The sequence below is a fragment of the Crotalus tigris genome, unplaced genomic scaffold, assembly GCF_016545835.1.
Source record: "Crotalus tigris isolate CLP2741 ecotype Arizona unplaced genomic scaffold, ASM1654583v1 scf7180000017857.1083437, whole genome shotgun sequence".
Lineage (NCBI taxonomy): Eukaryota > Metazoa > Chordata > Lepidosauria > Squamata > Viperidae > Crotalus > Crotalus tigris.
This window is the reverse complement of record NW_024096679.1, coordinates 896,777-915,351: the sequence shown is the minus strand read 5'-3', so window position 1 is coordinate 915,351 and position 18,575 is coordinate 896,777. Positions and strand designations below refer to the sequence as shown.

Sequence of the window (18,575 nt, the reverse complement as noted above, 5' to 3'; positions counted from 1 at the left end):
ACTCATAGTTATGACCGTCTCAGAGTCCCAGGGTCACGTGATCCCCTTTTGCGACCTTCTAATCAGCAAAGTCAAAAGGGAAGCCAGATGCAGTTAACAGCCGTGTGACTAACGCAAGAATGACGGCGATTCACCTAAAACAACTGCTAACAAGAAAGGGGGTGGTATAGGGCAAAATTCACTTAACGGATGTTTCACTTAGCAACAGAAATTTCGGACTTAATTGTGGTCGTCAGTCGAGGTCTACCTGGATAGGGTTTCCTGCTTGAGCAGACTTTCCAAAGTCCCTTCCAACTTCTGTTATTGCGTTACGGCCCCTGGAAGGTGAGGCAGCCACGATAAACCAGGGTGAATACAATTAGCAAAGCTTTAGAGGTAGTCCTCTAAAGCTAGTTTTAGAGGTAGTTTGCATTGCTGAGCAAGGTGTTAAACGCCCCATTTTACAATCATCTTTTTTTTTCACGATAAACCAGGGGGAATACAATTAGCAAAGCTTTAGAGCAGCGGTTCTCAACCTATGGGTCGCGACCCCATTGGGGTCGATCGACCTCTTTTGCGGGGTCGCCAAAGGCGGCGATCTGCCATTATGTCCCCTCCGGGGGGGCGGTGCCGCGCACGCGCACTGCGCGTGGGGGCGGCGGTGCGCCTCCGGGGGCGGTGCCGCGCATGGGGGCGGCGCTGCGCTTCTGGGGGGCACCGCGCATGCACGCCGCGCGCGGGCCCCCGCCCCCATGTGCACCGCGCCGCACATGCGCGTAACGTTTGTGTGACAGGGGTCGCCGTCACACAAACGTTGAGAACCGCTGCTTTAGAGGTAGTCCTCGACTTATGACCACAGTTGCAATCGGAGTTTGCATTGCTGAGCAAGGTGTTATACACCCCATTTTACAATCTTTTTTTTTTTTTTTGCCCTGGTGGTTAAGCGAATCACGGCAGTTTTTAAGCGAATCACGCGGTCGCTAAATGAATCCGGCTTCCCTTGTTCACTTTGCTTGTCAGGAAGCAGACTAGGAAACAAACAAAAAGCAGACAAATGGTGATCACATGACCCCAGGGATGCTGCAACTCGGCTAAATACAGTGGTGACAGTTAGTTTCCTGACAGTTAGAACAATTAACCAATGGAACAACCTGCCTCCAGAAGTGGTGAATGCTCCAACACTGGAAGTTTTTAAGAAGAGACTGGACAGCCATTTGTCTGAAATGGTGTAGGCTTTCCTGCCTGAGCAGGGGGTTGGACTAGATGACCTCCAAGGTCCCTTCCAACATTGTTGTTGTTATTATTATTGATCATCGCACAGTCAGCCAGATGTTCAGACTGGATTTGGCATTTTGTCTACCTATTGAGTCCTTATCCAGGACCTGGGATAGACAGATGTGGATGTTTGATGGTATTACAGATATCGTCGCAGGATGGAAGCAGTTCCTAGTAAGGCTGCCTTTTGCAATTGACTAATAGCGAATTTGTCAATGCCAATGGTGTTCAAGTGGTGCTCCAGCTGTTTTGGGATTGCACCCAAGGCGCCTATGACTATTGGTGCTACCCTTGCTTGCTTTTGCCACAGTCTTTCTATTTCTATTTGTAGGTCTTTGTATTTTGTTATCTTCTCCAGTTCTTTCTCGTCTATTCTGCTGTCTCCAGGCACTGCCACGTCCACTATCCAGACTTTTTTGTCTTTCTTATCGACAATTGTTAAGTCTGGGGTGTTATGTCGCAGGTACTTGTCTGTTTGAATTCTGAAGTCCCAGAGCAGTTTAATTTTATCATTTTCTATGACTTTCTCTATTTGTTGATGATGATGATGATTATTATTATTATTATTACATGACGCCAGGACACTGTAACCGTCATAAATACAAGTCAGTTGCCAAGCGTCTGCATTTTCATGACATGGCTATGGGGAGTCTGCTATGGTCGGAAGCGTGAAAAACGGTCATAAGTCACTTTTTTCAGTGCCATTGTAACTTGGAACAGTCAGTAAACGAACCGTTGTAAGTTGAGGACTATCTGTATTTCGAACATTAGAAGCATATGGATATTTTTTTCTTGTTTTCAGACCTTGCGAATCCTCTTTCCTGCCTGATATCTTTCAGCCTTGAAATAAAGGCAAGACAGTCTCTGCCTTGCTTATCTTCCTTTAGCTCTATCCCTTGGGTGTCCAGCTGTCAAAGCTCTGGCACAAAATTGTCCATGGAAATTGTTGTGTGAGAATGTTGCTTCCCACGGCTGGCGACATTTTTTCCCGTTGCTTATCTACCTCTTACGCTTGTCTGTGCTTGTGATCCTGCCCTGCGATATGTGGGGTAGTGTTAAAAAAACGTCAAAAGAGAATAGGTCTAAAATGGAATAAAAATTCTGCTAAACTGTGGGTTGAAATCCGGGGGATGAAAAATAGGTAATTAGTGGTCCATATTAGGTGCAGTTCGATTTGAAAAAAACCCTGACCCAGTTCATCGATTAGAAAGCTTTCGTTGGTGGGGGAAACCGATTAGATTTTATTGTTGTTGATTTGGAGAGCTTTTAAAAGCTCGGGCAGTCTCTTATGTTTTTTAAAAATTAAATAAAGACACGGATCGTTGCTCAAATGAGAAAGAAGACCATTGTACATTATTGGGAAAAGTTCGCTGCAAATGACAAGAGAAAATTGAAAGGCGTAAGAAGCAAATGGGATTTGCAGAGCAAAGCCAGTCATGCATCCCTTCCCAGCTCAAAATTAACCTGAACATCCAAGGCCCCACTATGAGTGCATGTGACCCAACTAATACTGGTACTCCTTGACTTACGACCATAACTGAGATTAAAATGTATGTTACTAAGTGAGACAGTTGTTAAGTGAATTTTACTCCATTTTATGACCTTTTTTGCCACAGTGGCTAAGTGAATCACCGCAGTTGATAAGTTGGTAACCTGGTTATTAAATGAATCCGTTTCCACCATTGACTTTGTTCATCAGAAGGTCACAAAAGGGGATCACATGTTGAAGGTGGAGGAGGCAGAACAGAAAGAAGAGGGAGGAGGAGGAGAAAGAGAAAGGAGGAGGAGGAGGAGAAGGAGGAGATGGAGGAGAAGAAGGTTGAGAAGAAGGAGGAGAAGGAGAAGATGGAGGAGAAGAAGGTTGAGAAGAGGGAAAAGAAGGAGGAGGAGAAGAGGAGGACGAGAAGAAGAAGAAGAAGAAGAAGAAGAAGAAGAAGAAGAAGAAGAAGAAGAAGAAGAAGAAGAAGAAGAAGAAGAAGAAGAAGAAAAGAAGAAGAAGGTTGAGAAGAGAGGAGGAGGAGAAGAAGAAGAAGAAGAAGAGGAGGAGAAAATGGAGGAGAAGAAGGTTGAGAAGAGGGAGAAGAAGGAGAAGAAGGAGGAGGAGGAGAAGAAGGAGAAGATGGAGGAGAAGAAGGTTGAGAAGAGGGAGAAGAAGGAGGAGGAGGAGGAGGAGAAGGAGAAGATGGAGGAGAAGAAGGTTGAGAAGAGGGAAAAGGAGGAGGAGGAGAAGAAGAAGAGGAAGAAGAGGAAGAAGAAGAAGAAGAAGAAGAAGAAGAAGAAGAAGAAGAAGAAGAAGAAGAAGAAGAAGAAGAAGAAGAAGAAGAAGAAGAAGAAGAAGAAGAAGAAGAAGAAGACGAAGAAGAAGAAGAAGAAGAAGAAGAAGAAGAAGAAGAAGAAGAAGAAGAAGAAGAAGAAGAAGAAGAAGAAGAAGAAGAAGAAGTTGTTTCAGTGTCTCATGATCTGTGCTTTGCTGTGGTTTTGCAGTAGAAATTGTTCCCCATCCATGACTGAAGTGGAGACTTCCCATTGTGCTTAATCCTTATTTTTACCACTGCAAGTCTATATTATTCTGTCAAACTCTACCCAACTGCATTTTTCCCCTTGGAGGAAAAAAACAACAACAGTGCTCAATAAGGTAGTTTCCTCACCCTGATGTTTTATGTGTACACATTGATACATCTACAAATCTTATTTAAAGTGAATATAATTAGAATTATCTGTTAAAAGCAAGTTATTATATACTGCTGACTGAGGTGGACTCATCTCTATTTCTTCCTCAAAGTCTTGTTCTTTAGATAACTCACAAACTGAAAGTTTTAAGGCATGTTTAATTATCTTCTATGATTGCATTTTGCCTAGTTTCCCCCCCCCCTCCAGTTATCATAAATTAAATATCTCCTTATATTAAGAGGGAATCCCTTGCATGCGAAATTAGATGCGATTCCATTTTTAAATTTTATTGTTTAAAAATTACATTGGCTGAGGCAATTAAATCATCCTGTTGAAGAAACGAATCTTTTGGCATGCGAGTGTGTATATATATATATATATATATATATATATATATATATATATATATGCCCTGCGCTCTTTTTATTTATTTATATTTCCCCCCCCCACACACACTAAGGCTATAACAGCCGAGCAGTTTTGAGGCATTAATATCTCATTTCAAAAGGGGAAATATTGCCAGTGAAACGGCCGTCTATGGCTTTTGATATGTTTGTCATATGTGATGAGGAGAAAAATAGCATTGGTAGCTTGCATTAAAATTCAGAATTGGTTAAACGCACAATTAATTTTGCCTCCGAGTCCCAATAGTTTTCTTCCTAATAATTGAAAAAATGCAAATGAGTATAACTAAGCTGCGGATTGACCAGTTATATTGCCCCGCAATCTATCTTAATGAATTAAATGTGCATTATGTCCAGATAAGTAAATTATTTTAAATGTGATTAAGTGGGTTTTGGGTTTGTTTGGGGTTTTTTTTTGTGTTTTAAAGGAACAGGGAGAAAAAAAATCCACCGTCACTCTTCCCAAATTCAAAGCTTTTGTGTTTGTGGCTATAGTCTCAAGCAGACATGTCAAACACAAGGCCTGGGGGCCGGATGCGGCCCGCAAAGTGGTTTCATGTGGCCCACAAAGCCATCCTGGAAACAGTGAGGGAACGGCCCTCTGCTGCCTTGGCCCTGGCCCAGGACACTCGGGAGCCAATGTATAATTCTGTGGTGGCCCTCCATGCTGAAACACATTCAGTCTTAGCTCCACAAGGCCGTCTGGAAACAGCGAGGAACCAGCCCCTGCCGCGTCGGCCCCGTCCCCTGGGTGCATGCTGGGGAGGTGTCACCCTTTGTGAGGAATGAAGAAATGCACCATCGCCTGGAAGTGGCCAGCAAATGGCCCTCGCCTACTTCACATATCCAGCTTGATGGGCTCTGCCCTGGTCCCCCCCCCTTCTGCCAGAGACCCTCAGATCTGCCCTACTCCTGCCCAGACCCCCACAGGCACCCTTGACGCGAACGATGTAGACTTGGCCACGCCCACCCAGTAGGCCATGCCCATCCAGTAGGCCGTACCCCCCTGGCCACCCCCACCTGCCACCCCCACCCCCCCGAGAGCAACCGCAATGCTGATGCGGCCCTCAATGAAATTGAGGTTGACACCCGTGGTCTAAAGCAGTGGTTCTCAACCTGTGGGTCGGGACCCCATTTGGGGTCGAACGACCATTTCACGGGGGTCGCCAAACAACGCAGTCCGCCATTTTTTTCCCTTTTCCGTAGCTGTGCTACTCCCTTTTATTCTATTGGCTTTTGAAAGCCAATAGAATAGACTCTCTTGAATAGAGTCTAATTCTATTGGCCTTCAAAAGCCAATAGGAATTGTCCAGGCTGTCTCTGCCTTGCTGAGCCCGCCAAAAGTCCCATTCTGCAAATGGTGCTGCACCAGTTGGGTAGTCCTCGACTTACGACCGGTTGAGTAGTCCTTGACTTACGACCGGTTGGGGGTCGCCGCATTAAAAAGGTTGAGAACCACTGGTCTAAAGAGTTATGGGCAGTGCACAACTTACAACAGTTTGTTTAGTTCAAAGTTACAACAGCATTGAAAAAAGTGACTTACGAACATTGCAGCCTCCCCATGGTCATGTGATCAAAATTCAGACACTTGGCAACTGACTCATATTTACGACAGTTGCAGTGTCCCAGGATGATGTCATCCCCTTTAGCAACCACTCTGACAAACAGAATCCATGGGGAAGCCGTATTCACTTAACAACCGTGTTGCTAACTCAACAAAGGCAGTGATTCACAACAACTGTGGCAAGAAAGGTCATAAAATGGGGTAAACTGGATGGCCATGATGAACCTTAATAAACAACAGCGATAGGGACCTTGGCTGCACTCTGAAAACATCTGGAGCATCACTTGAACATCATTGACATTGACAAAACCACCGTCGGCCAATTGCAGAAGGCAGCTTTACTTGGAACAGCTTTGAGGATATTTCTACAGTAGTGGCCAAAATTGTGGAAACCTTTTGGGAAAAGTGTATTTTTCAGGTTTGATGGCTAATAACACCACTTTTTTTGGAGTAGTACCATAAAATTATATATCAATGGAAAGATAATTTAATCAAGAACGTAATGCAACAAAGTTTGTTCAATTATTTGTACTGTATTCTGTGAAAGGTTATAGCCAAATAACCAGAACAAGGAAGCACAACTTGCTCAGGTTGATATCAGGTAGCTTTCCTTCATCTGATTGTAGCCAATGAGCATGAGTGTTTAGAGAGCCAATCAGGTGTCATCTTGTTTTGGCCATGAGCCAATCAGATCACAGTAGGATCCAGTTATTGATGTCATGTATTGAAGCTGAGAGGAGGACATTTGTCAGTGTGTTATGTGATTGCTATCAAGTTGGTTGGTTTTTTTTTTTTTTTGTTCTTTCATTTAGTGAGCTTGTAAAACGTAACAAAATTAAAGTAACGGTGCAAAGAGTTGACTGGTCGCCCAGAAAGCGATGTAAAATAGTATTATTAAGTGAACAAGGCTACAGTTGTAAAGAAATGAGAAGAAAAATGGGTGGAAACTTAACCAAAGGTGGCATTTCTACTGTACACTTTTCCCAAAAGGTTTCCACAATTTTGGCCACTACTGTAGCCTCATCAAACATCCACATCTAACTATCCCAGGTCTTTGGGAAGGTGGAGTAACAGGCCGAATCCAATCTAAACATCTGTACCTGGCAGTGAGGCCCATCATATATATTCCATTGCAATACTAATTGTAAGAATATGCTTATAATAAGATTATATCATAGTTATGAGTAGCGCCAAAAAGTATGAAAAAAAAACCTTTGAGAATTCCATGCTCCCTGCAGGAATCCAGATTAAAGCGCCCTCCACAGATGGCTGCTCAGCCTATGCATGAACATATCCTGTGAAGGATATGTAATTGTTTTGGATGTCAAACTGTGCTGATCACTAGGATGCTTTCCCAGATCTTCAAAAGATGGTGCTTTCCTGTAATTCAAGAGTATTGTTTCATAGTTTGCATTCTGCTCTAATAGGGAACACGTCTCGACCTTGTTTTTATTTTCAAATCCTTCCAAATAACAGTGTACGTGCTTTAGGAATATGCAGGAATACGTAAAAGATTATTCTTCTCAAAGTGTAAACTTTTCCAAGTGTCAACGCTGCAAATATTGTATATTCTCGCTTTTGACAATATGCAGAACTGTCTGGTATTTATGGGGTTAATACAGAGCAGAAGGGGGGTGGGGGTAAAGCCCGGGAAAGAAAGAGGAAGGAAACCTTTGACCTTCACACTAATTGGATAATGTGATATATGACGGCTAATTTAGGGAGGGAACATGCTGATAATTTAACTGCTCAGAGGAAGAGATCTTCGATGTTAGCATCCTCCATTATGTCTGTGCCGACATTTTGTAACAATAAATGACTTTTAGGAAAATAAATGCCTGGAAGTTCTTTGAAGTGTTTCATTAGCCGGAACCATAACAACAAGCTCCTGGAACTTCTTGGGAAGCTCGTCCCAGCTCTCTCCATTTACAGCTCTCTCCTTTCAGAGTTTTTTTTTTTAAAAAAACAAGTATTGATTTATTTTATTTGTATCCCGCCTTTTATTATTTTTTACAAATAACTCAAGGCAGCGAGCGTATCCAACATAGCTTCCTCCTCCTGTTTTCCCCACAGTAACAACCCAGTGAGGTGAGTTGGGCTGAGGGACTGGGTCAAAGACACCCAGCTGGCTTTCATGCCTAAGGGGGGGGTGGGACTAGAACTCATCATCCCCTTGTGATTGAGCCAAAGTCACCTGAGCTTTCACGCCTAAGGTGGAACTAGAACTCGCCATCCCCTGGTGAGAAGAACTAGAACTCACTGTCTCCTGGTGGTTGGCCCAAAGTCATCCAGTAGGCTTTCATGCCTAAGGTGGAACTACAACTCACCACCTCCTTGTGATTGGCTCCAAGTCGTCCAGTTGGCTGTCATGTCTAAGGCGGGACTAGAACTCGCCGTCTCCTGGTGATTGGCTCCAAGTCATCCAGATGGCACTCATGACTAAGATGAGACTAGAACTCACTGTCGCCCTCTTTCCAGCCTGGTGGCTTTATCACCAGACGAAACCCAGACCTGTTTCCAAATACTTGAAAGGGGCTACCATGTTCCTCTTCAGTTGCTTTTTTAAAGCTGAATGCTTCCATTTCTGAGTTTTTCGATGAAACATTTCATCTAATCAATTCTAGTCTCCTTTCTCTATGTCCCTTTCGCTATGCATGAATCTTACTTAACCTAAGGAGCCCAGAAATGGTGCCCTAGCTCCCGAGATGAGATTTGACCAATGCAGAACAGAATATAACTCCTACTTCCCATAATGATAGCATTCGTAGTCTTGGTCCATTCCGAACTGGGTCTAAAGAAGCAGGACAGGTACTTGAAGCAGAGGTGAAGTCTACTTGAGAGCACGACACAGGCTGTCAGAACCGTCAAAGGTGGCCATGAATCCCTGTTTTAAAGTGGTTTTATAGGAAAGTCCAACTATTGTCTTTGGGAAGCATCCAAATTCAGCTGGCCTTCTAGAGCAGGGCTTTTCAACCAGTGGTACAGGTACCGCCTGTGCTACATTGGTACCTGGCAGGTGGTACGCGACCATCCTAGAAAAGTGGTAGTGGGAGGGGAATGAGCTGAACCGGTAGCAGCACCACACAAGCCTGAGCGAGAGATGGCTGGAGCTGCAGGGCTGTCAGAGCTCAGCGGAAGCGCCAGGATCAGCGCTTCTTTGGGGCTGTCAGGGCTCAGTGGAAGCACCAGGATCAGCACCAGGCTCCAGCTGGAGCTCGGCGCTGATCCTGGTGCTTCTGCTGAGCCCTGAAGAAGCGCCGATCAGCTGGAATGTTGCAGCATCTCCAGGCTCTTGTGATTTACATTCAGATGCTTGGCAACTGATTCATATTTATGACGGTCACAGTGTCCCAGGGTCATGTGAAGGGACAAAACCTACTGCAACCACCCAGCAGACGGGGGGAATAAAAACCAAACACCCCCCACCCCACCCTCACTGCCAATCCTCAACAGAAATGCTCACAACAATGAAAACCTCGGACAGGAGGAAGAGCGCCGCTGGGTGGGTAGGCAGGTGTCTTGCTCGGCTGTGGCTTGGGAGGCACTTTTTGAGTGCCGTTGTAACTTTGAACAGTCACTAAGCGAACAGTTGTAAGTCGAGGACTACCTGCACTTTATCTCTTTTTTTTTTTTTTTGGTCATCAAATTTTTGACACCTTGCTAGGTGACTGGTGGTACTCAGATGTTGCCATATTCTAAAAGTTGTTCAAAGGGTGAAAAAGTTGAAAAGCCCTGTTCTAGAATCCATTTGAAAGTACACCTAGTTGTGCAGAGAGAAAATGCAGCTTGGTGCGCTGTGAGGTTTTAAGAAATCTTTACCTTTTGGATATCAAAGTGGTGACCTCGGAGTAAAGGTTCTGGATAAGGAAATCTATGATTAAAATGTGGGACTTTTAATATCACGAAAGGACGTTCTCATTTAGTTGATGATATTTGCCAGTTTCATCAATATTAAGATGTGCTTTGTACGCTTCAGCCTAGGTATCCAGCAGTGGATCACAGTTCTGCCAGGGCCGGGGGTTGGACTAGATGACCTCCAAGGTCCCTTCCAACTCTATTACCGTTACTGAGCCGGAATGTCGTTACTGTCTGTCTGGACGTACGGTATATTTTTGACCGGATTCTTTTTTTTCCAAAATGAAAAGATGGGACGATAAAGGCTTTGTTTGATGGAGAGAGGAGGAAAAAAAATGACCTTGAATCTGGAGATTAAAAATTAATTACCAGTTGAAAAATACACGCCGACGCATTATTTCAACAAAGTAGTTTTCATAATGCTCGGCATTCTAAATGAACAAGGTAGCTCAGGAGCTTAGTTCATATGTGACAATAAAGCAATATAGGATTTTTTTTCTAAAAAAAAAAATGTTAATAAAGTTTAGGAATACCTAATTGCACTGTTCTTGAACGTGGACCAAATTGAATTCATTTTCCGAAGGCTGCTGGGAGCTGCGTGTAAATCTCTGATTGTTCTATGACCATCTAGGACAGTGGTGGCATGCCACAGGTGGCATGCAGACCCCTCTCGGTGGGCACGCGTGCCATCGCCTCAGTCCTAGACCTTCAGCTGGGTTTTATAAAACCTTTTCACTTTAGGCCTCCGCCGCCGTGTGCAAAAAAAAAAAAAAAAAAAGGTTCAATCAATCAATCAATTTCAACTTCTCGCGGGAAAAAAAAGATCTCGCAAAGTTGGAATTGATTGATTGAACTTTTTAGTCCCACCCAGTCTGCCGTTACCACCGTAGCCACGCCCACCCAATGGGCCACGCCCACCCAATGGGCCACACCCACCCCGCACCCAACGATACATAAGTGGGTTTTGGGTTGCAGTTTGGGCACTCGGTCTCTAAAAGGTTCGCCATCACTGATCTAGGATTACAGGGCAAGTGAGATTAGTCAGATTCAGAAATTCAATCAAGCTGATTTGTTATGAGATAAAAACAAAGGATATTAGTGCTATGTCCTCTGCGGTGATTCACTTAACCGTGACCAAAAAAAAAAACAACAACTGTAAAATCAGGTGCAACTAATTTAATAGCCCCTTTGCTTAGCAATGGAAACTTTGACCTCGGTTGTGGTCATAAATTGAGGACCTGTATTGCGACAAATCACGTCTGCCTCTTGCTAGATAATCAAAAGGCTGTCTAGGACAGGGGTATATCACGGAGAGAGACTTCAGCGATGCTATAGGTAATCCTCAACTTACAACCACAACTGAGCTCAGAATTTCTGTCGCTAAGCGAGGAAATCATTAAGGGAGGTTTGGCCCATTTTACGACATTTCTTGTCACGGTTGTTAAGAGAATCACTGCAGCTGTTCAGCGAGTCCTGTGATCATTAAACAAACCTTGCTTCCCCCCGTTCACTTTGCTTATCGGAAGCCGGCTGGGAAGGTCACCGATGATGATCACGTGACCCGGGGGACACCGCAACCGTCATACATACATGCCAGTTGCCAAGCACCTGAATTTTGATCACATGACCCGGGAGAGGCTGCAACGGTCCTAAAAGCGTGAAAGCTCCTCATTGGTCACTTTTTTCAGGGCCGTTTTCACTTCGACCAATCACTAAATTAACGGTTGTAAGTCAAGGACTACCTGTAAATGCAAAATATAATTCGAACAAAACAGTAACCTTATTAAAAGCCGCTCACCTCGAGAGCGTCATTCATGAACAGTTCTGGGCTTCTTCACCCCCCTTGACAATCTAATACTGGTAGTGATGACTTAGGGTTACAACTGGGCCCAAAATTTCTGCCGTTAAGTGAGGCAATTCATTAAGTGAGTTTTGCCCCATTTTACGACCTTTCCTGCCACGGTTGCGAAGTGAATCACTGCAGTTGTTAAGTGAGCAACCCGGTGGTTAAGTGAACCTGCCTTCCCCCGTCGACCTCGGCACATCAGAAGGTCACAGAAGGTGATCCCGTGACCCTGGGACACAGCAACGGCCATAAGTATGAGTCAATTGCCAAGCCCCTGAATTCTGATCACATGACCACGGGGACGCTGCAAAGGTCGTAACTGTGAGAAAAATGGTCATAAGTCACCTTTTCTAGTGCCGTTGTAACCTTGAACGGTCGCTAAATGAACTAGTGTAAATCGAGGACTGCCTGTAGGGTAACTGCTGTCTAAGGCCACCAGGATTTCAATCCCTGTTCAGCTCTGAAACTCCTTGAGTGACTTTACATCCCAATCTCATCTGCCCCTTGTCTCAGGGACTTCTTGAAAATCTTTTTGAGAGTCTCCCAGCCATAACTAATACGATATAAAACCTGTCTTGTCACTCCTGTTATATTGGCAGGATAATGGTTTGATGGCCCCAAATGTCAGGCAGAGTGACATGCCTCATGTAAAACCCAATATATTTAAAAAAAAAAAAACCCAAAACCATTGGAAATGGGCTATTGAGAACATTCTTTATTAGGCAATAATATCTCAAACTCTCCTAAATGCCTATCTGGCTCCGGAGGGTGTTTTAACAGTCTGAGGCAGAGGTGGCGACCCTATGGCACGCGTGCCAGAGGTGGCACTCAGAGCCCTCTCTGTGGGCGTGCGCGCCATGCCCCGGAGATGGCAACCGTACCTCTGCAACCAGCCACCCGCTAACTCGCTGAGGTCCTACGTGGCCGGATGCATCTCAGCATGGCTGGTTTCCCTCCCCCCTGTCCCATCCCTCCTGGCCTCGCATCCTCTCCTTTTCCCCGGCGCGACCCATTGCATCGCCTCTTCAGCTGTCGGCCGGCCGTCCAGCTCAGAGGCGGGTTCTCTGAACTGCTGGCGGCAGGCTGGGGAACCCCAGAGAGCGCCGGTCAAGGGGCCGGCAGGCTGTGGCTGCTGACGGACACTGTCGGCCCCGCTGGTCTCTGTGTGTGGGGGCCGATGGCGTCAGGCAGCAGCCTCCCCGGCCTCTGCCTCGCCTTGCCCTGCAACAGTGGCACCCCCACCCTGCCTCGCCTCATCCCGCAGGACGAGCCTCCTGCCCACCACCCCACCTGCCAGAGACCCCCTAGATCTCCCCCAACCCTGCCCGGCCCCCACAGGCGTCCCTCCCCACGAGCAATATCAAGGTGATCACGCCCAACTTGGCCACACCCACCCAGTCTGCCATGACCACCACAGCCATGCCCGCTCAGTGGGCCACGCCCACCTGGCACCCGGCGATAAATAAGTGAGTTTTGGGTTGCAGTTTGGGCACTCGGTCTCTAAAAGGTTCGCCATCACTGGTCTGCAGTATTAAAATCCCAATTGTACACGTCACTCCCACAGATTCCTTTTCAGTTCTAATTGTGCTTCGATTTCTCATTTTCTGGATATTTTTTTGCTATTTTGTTTTTAAATTGTAGCATAGTTAGTCCTTTGACTTACAACCACAATTGACCTTAAAATTTATGCTGCAAAGTGAAAAGTTCACTAAGTGAGTTTGGCCCCATTTTTATGGCTTTTCTCGCCGCTGTCGTTAAACGAATCGCTGCAAGTTGTTCAGTTAGTAGCACGGTTGTTAAGTGAATCTGGCTTCCCCCATTGACTTGGCTGGTCAGAAGGTTCCAAAAGTGGATTGCGTGACTCTGGGACGCTGCCCCCGTTGTAAATACGAGTCCGTTACCAAATGTCCAAACTTTGAGCTGCAGTCATAAGTGTGAAAAAAAAGGTTTCGAGTCCCTTTTTTTCCAGTGCTGTTGTAACTTTGAAGAGTCCCTAAATGAACTGTAAGTTGAGGGCTGCTCGTATTTAATCCAGAGCTGCTTCAGCCTGTAAGGTAATTTTTCTCGCGCACAATATTTCCACTTAGCCATGTTATTAGATCAGTGGTTCTCAACCTGTGGGTCAGGACCCCATTTGGGGTCGAACGACCATTTCACGGGGGTCGCCAAACAACGCAGTCTGCCATTTCCCCCCCTTTTCCTTAGCTGTGCTACTCCCTTTTATTCTATTGGCTTTTGAAAGCCAATAGAATAGACTCTCTTGAATAGAGTCTAATTCTATTGGCTTTCAAAAGCCAATAGGAATTGTCCAGGCTGTCTCTGCCCTGCTGAGCCCGCCAAAAGTCCCAGTCTGCAAATGGTGCTGCACCAGTTGAGTACTCCTCGACTTACGACCGGTTGGGGGTCGCGGCATTAAAAAGGTTGAGAACCACTGATTTAGATCATCTCCATAAGCCTTTGGAACGCTTTCTGACACTAATCCGCCAAATCTTCTCTGCTCCTTCTAGCTGGACAGCGCCACCTCCCTCATCCAAGCTGCCAAAAACCTGATGAACGCCGTGGTCCTCACCGTCAAGGCCTCCTACGTGGCTTCAACCAAATATCAGAAAGTCTACGGCACCGCTGCCGTCAACTCGCCGGTGGTCTCTTGGAAAATGAAAGCCCCTGAAAAGAAACCACTGGTCAAGAGGGAAAAGCCGGAAGAATATCAGACGCGGGTGCGAAGAGGCTCTCAAAAGAAACACATTTCACCCGTACAGGCTCTCAGTGAATTTAAAGCGATGGATTCCTTCTAACTCGCTCCCGCTTCGCCACGAGGGGTTGTTTTTTTTTCTATCGGCCTTCCATGTTTTTGTATGCGTACCTGCCGACTTGTATGTGTCCGGCATGGGGAGGAGGGGGTGTTTGGGCAGAACCAGGATAACGAAGCAGTGTCGATTTGCATGCAACCGAGACTCAGTTAAGCCATCGTGCAGTTTTCCTTCCCCCCAAAAAAGACATAACGGCGTTCCTTACGTTGACTAGCGGCCTGTCTCACCGGCCTCTTTCCTAAAGTAGCAAAAAAAAAAAAAAGGCTTTATTTTACTTTATTTATTTTTTAAAGGAGGCTTTTTTTAAGGAAAAAAAAAAAAGATTGCATTGTAAGAGCAGGATAGGGAAGGAGAGACCAGGATGGAAAATGCGGGATCCTCGGTGCTGTCCAAGCTTAGCTGTTTTGTTGCAGACGTTTCATGATCAATCTAGACCAGTGGTTCTCAACCTTTTTAATGCCACGACCCCCAACCGGTCGTAAGTCGAGGACTACTCAACCGGTCCTAAGTCGAGGACTACTCAACTGGTGCAGCACCGTTTGCAGAATGGGACTTTTGGCGGGCTCAGCAGGGCAGAGACAGCCTGGACAATTCCTATTGGCTTTTGAAAGCCAATAGAATTAGACTCTATTCAAGAGAGTCTATTCTATTGGCTTTCAAAAGCCAATAGAATAAAAGGGAGTAGCACAGCTAAGGAAAAGGGGGGGGGAAATGGCGGACTGCGTTGTTTGGCGACCCCCGTGAAATGGTCGTTCGACCCCCAAATGGGGTCCCGACCCACAGGTTGAGAACCACTGATCTAGGGAACATCATCCGTGCTGGATGGAGGGGGGGGGGTTGCTCTCCGTTTATATACAAGTGGTTTGCTCTGTTAGTGTTGGTGGGAATGGCTTGGTAGTTCCTGTTATTTAAGGTTAGCTTGCTTGTTTTGAAATGGTGGGAAGTATCACCAGGATCGCTTGCACCAACACCTATAAACGGAGAGCAAAGGCTGGCGCGGATGACGTTACCTAGCTGGGTCATGAAACGTCTGCAAGAAAGCCACCCAGCTCAGAGAACAACCAGGACCCTTCATTTCATCTCTGAGCTGCAGATATTCTCTTCTCTCGGACGGGGAGAGCTCGTCCATGCACGGAACACGGAAAGTTGGCAGGAGCATTTGCAGATGGGAATTCTTTGAAGGGCGGTGGGGATCCATAAAACAGCTTGTGTTGCTTTTGTAACTAGCCAGTGTGCTTGAATGTGTGGCCTGAATAATGAGACGATTTAATTTCGAGCCCTCTTCATTATGGTCTGTGGATTTTTAGCCAAGCCGGTGATTCGAAAACAAAAACGAAACGCAGAATGAATGCTTCCTTTTATTTCACTTCCCCCCCCCCTTTTTTTTCGAATAGTGCTACGATGAACACTCATCTAATTTGAGCCATTTGCCTTCTCCATCCCCCCCCCGCCCCTTCTTTTTCTTTTTTCTTTTTTTTCCAAACTTGAGTTTCTTCTGGTGAAGTATGAAGCACAACATGGTGGTTGACATTGCCTTTTGTATTATTATAGTTATAACGATGAATATTATTAGAAATAGAGCCGGTGGTAGAATGTGTAGAGAGACATGGGAGCTGAGACACATGTCAGAATTTAGAAACAAATATGTAGGTGTAGCTTTGAATTACAGCAAGATATCCAATAGACCATCATAACCGCTAACTCAATAAACTTATTTAACCTTGGTGTTCTCTGCATGGCTCATTTGTTCAACGTAAACATTGACTCTCTTATCCTCCCTGACTCCAGCCTGCAAAACAAACTTGGGTTGGAACACTTATTGACAAGAGCGGTTGGTTTTTTTTTTTTTTTTTTTTTTTTTTGCAGACATCCAGCTGAATTTCAATCGCAACTTCCAGTCTTCTCCAGTTTTGTACAGGAAGTCTTGGACTTGCAAACATTCATTTAGTGACTGTTTGAAAGTTACAAAGGTATTGAAAAAGAAAAGTGACTTATAAGCAGTTTTCACACTTAATAATGGTGGCAGCATTCCCAGGGTCTCATGATAAAGATGTGGGTGCGTGGCAACTGGCATGTATTTATCACGGTGACGGTGCCCCAGCGTCACGTGTTCCCCTTGGCTGTCTGACGAGTCAAGTCAATGGAGACACCAGATTCACTTAATAACAAATTGCCATTTGTAACTTTCCCGCAAGTCCCTTGGACTGCAAGGCGATCCAACCGATCAGTCCTAGAGGAGATCAACCCCGACTGCTCTTTAGAAGGCCGGATCCTGAAGTTGAAACTCAAGTACTTTGGCCACCTAATGAGAAGGAAGGACTCACTGGAGAAGAGCCTGATGCTGGGAAAGATGGAGGGCAAGAGAAGAATGGGATGACAGAGAATGAGGTGGCTGGATGGAGTCACTGAAGCAGTAGGTGTGAGCTTCAATGGACTCCAGAAGATGGTAGAGGACAGGAAGGCCTGGAGGAATGTGGTCCATGGGGTCGCGATGGGTCAGACACGACTTCGCAACTAACAACAACAAACCTTCCTACCCGGCTTCCGACAAGCAAAGTCGGAAGGGTGGCTAAAGTGGGGTTGGGTGGCTTGAGTTTCAGCATTTTGTAGAAAACACAACTATGGTGGGCTTTAGTACATTGTGTGAAATCAAAAGTTAGTCGGGTCATCCACTGTATTTCCTGAGTAGTGTCCATCACTCTACTTTTCCCCCTTTTAGTTGTTTTATTTTTATTCTGCCTTCATTACTTGTTAAGTAACTCACAATAGCAAATATACCTAATACTACTTCCTCCCCCTTTTTTCACACCACAACAACCATGTGAAGTGGACCGGGCTGAAAGAGAGGGCCTGGCTCAAAGTCACCTAGCTAGAACTCACTGTCTCCTGATGATTGCCCCAAAGTCACCCAGCCAGATTTCATCCTTAAGCAGGGACTAGAACTCTCCATCACCTGGTGATTGGTGCAAAGTCGCCCAGCTGGCTTTCATGGTTAAGGCAGGACTAGAACTCACCATCTCCTGGTGATTGGCCCAAAGTCACCCAGCTGGCTTTCATGCCTAAGGCAGGACTAGAACTCACCATCTCCTGGTGATTGGCCCAAAGTCACCCAGCTGGCTTTCATGCCTAAGGCAGGACTAGAACTCTCCATCACCTGGTGATTGGCCCAAAATCACCCAACCAGCTTTCATGGCTAAGGCAGGACTAGAACTCACTGTCTCCTGGTGATTGGCCCAAATTCACCCAGCCAGATTTCATGGCTAGGTTGAGACTATAACTCACCATATCCTGGTTTATAGGCCATCACCTTAACCATTACACCAAACTGGCTCTCAAAATATCTGTGCAATGAAAATAATGTTCTTTAGAGTCACACAATTAAATTGGTTTGCATCGTTTTTGGAACTTAACATACTTTTGCATCAAAATGTAAGAACTGTTTGACTTGTCCATCATATTTGCCCCCAGACCTGGAAACCATAGAAAACATTATTCTAACACATCGTTAATTCCTGATCCACCGCTTTATGTCACCTCGCCTAAGCATTCAGAACTTAATATAATTCTTTATTTCCAAGATTTCCCCCCCCCCACCTTGGCTAGGAGTAAACAAAATCAAGATCTCTGAATAAATGATTCCTTTCAGAAGCGACAGTAAGTCAAGTAATTCAGCAACTTTGAAAGCAAAAGGCAGCAAACAATCAGGCGTGGTAAATTCTTCATTTCATCAAGGAAATGTGCTTTTTCTTATCACAAGCTGCGCTTTAAGAGTATATAATTCTTTTCAGGAGTGGATAAAATGCTTTTAATAGCAGACCATCCGGGTGCGTGTAAGGAGGGAATGTTACTGTATAATTATACAAAAATAAGAAACAGTTTCTTAAGATATCCCTAAATCCTTTTTTTTTTTCCTTTCCAAATCCTCCCAATTGAAATGAGCAGGATCTCAGCTATGCCTTGATTTTTCTATATTTTTATAAAGCCATTAATTCCCAAACCAACATCAGGACTCTGATGAGCTGCCTCCTATATTCCTGATTTATAATCCAACAGCTACATCAAAACGCTGTCGGGGGTCTCTGGTTTGTAAATACCCTAGCCATGAAAACCAAAATATGGAATATTTCTCTTAGATTCCTGATCCCTTTTTTATGGTGTTTCAAACGGCGATC

At 45.1% G+C, this 18,575-nt stretch overlaps 1 protein-coding gene across 4 annotated transcripts in view; it reads left to right on the top strand.

Moving 5' to 3' along the window:
* Nucleotides 1–18,575, top strand: part of LOC120308057 (catenin alpha-2) — a 175,381-nt gene that overhangs the window by 147,705 nt on the left and 9,101 nt on the right. The window contains exon 12 of one of the 4 annotated variants that reach the window (XR_005556729.1): nt 14,101–14,236. The exons of 1 other annotated variant lie outside the window; for it this stretch is intronic. Coding sequence is in view for 2 of the 3 variants with exons in the window: in XM_039343529.1 (XP_039199463.1) it covers nt 14,101–14,388 (288 nt within the window). In the remaining variant the exon portion in view is untranslated. Of the gene's footprint in view, nt 1–14,100; nt 14,931–18,575 lie in introns of those variants that run through there. 2 more of the 4 variants (XM_039343529.1, XM_039343530.1) reach the window with 2 other exon arrangements.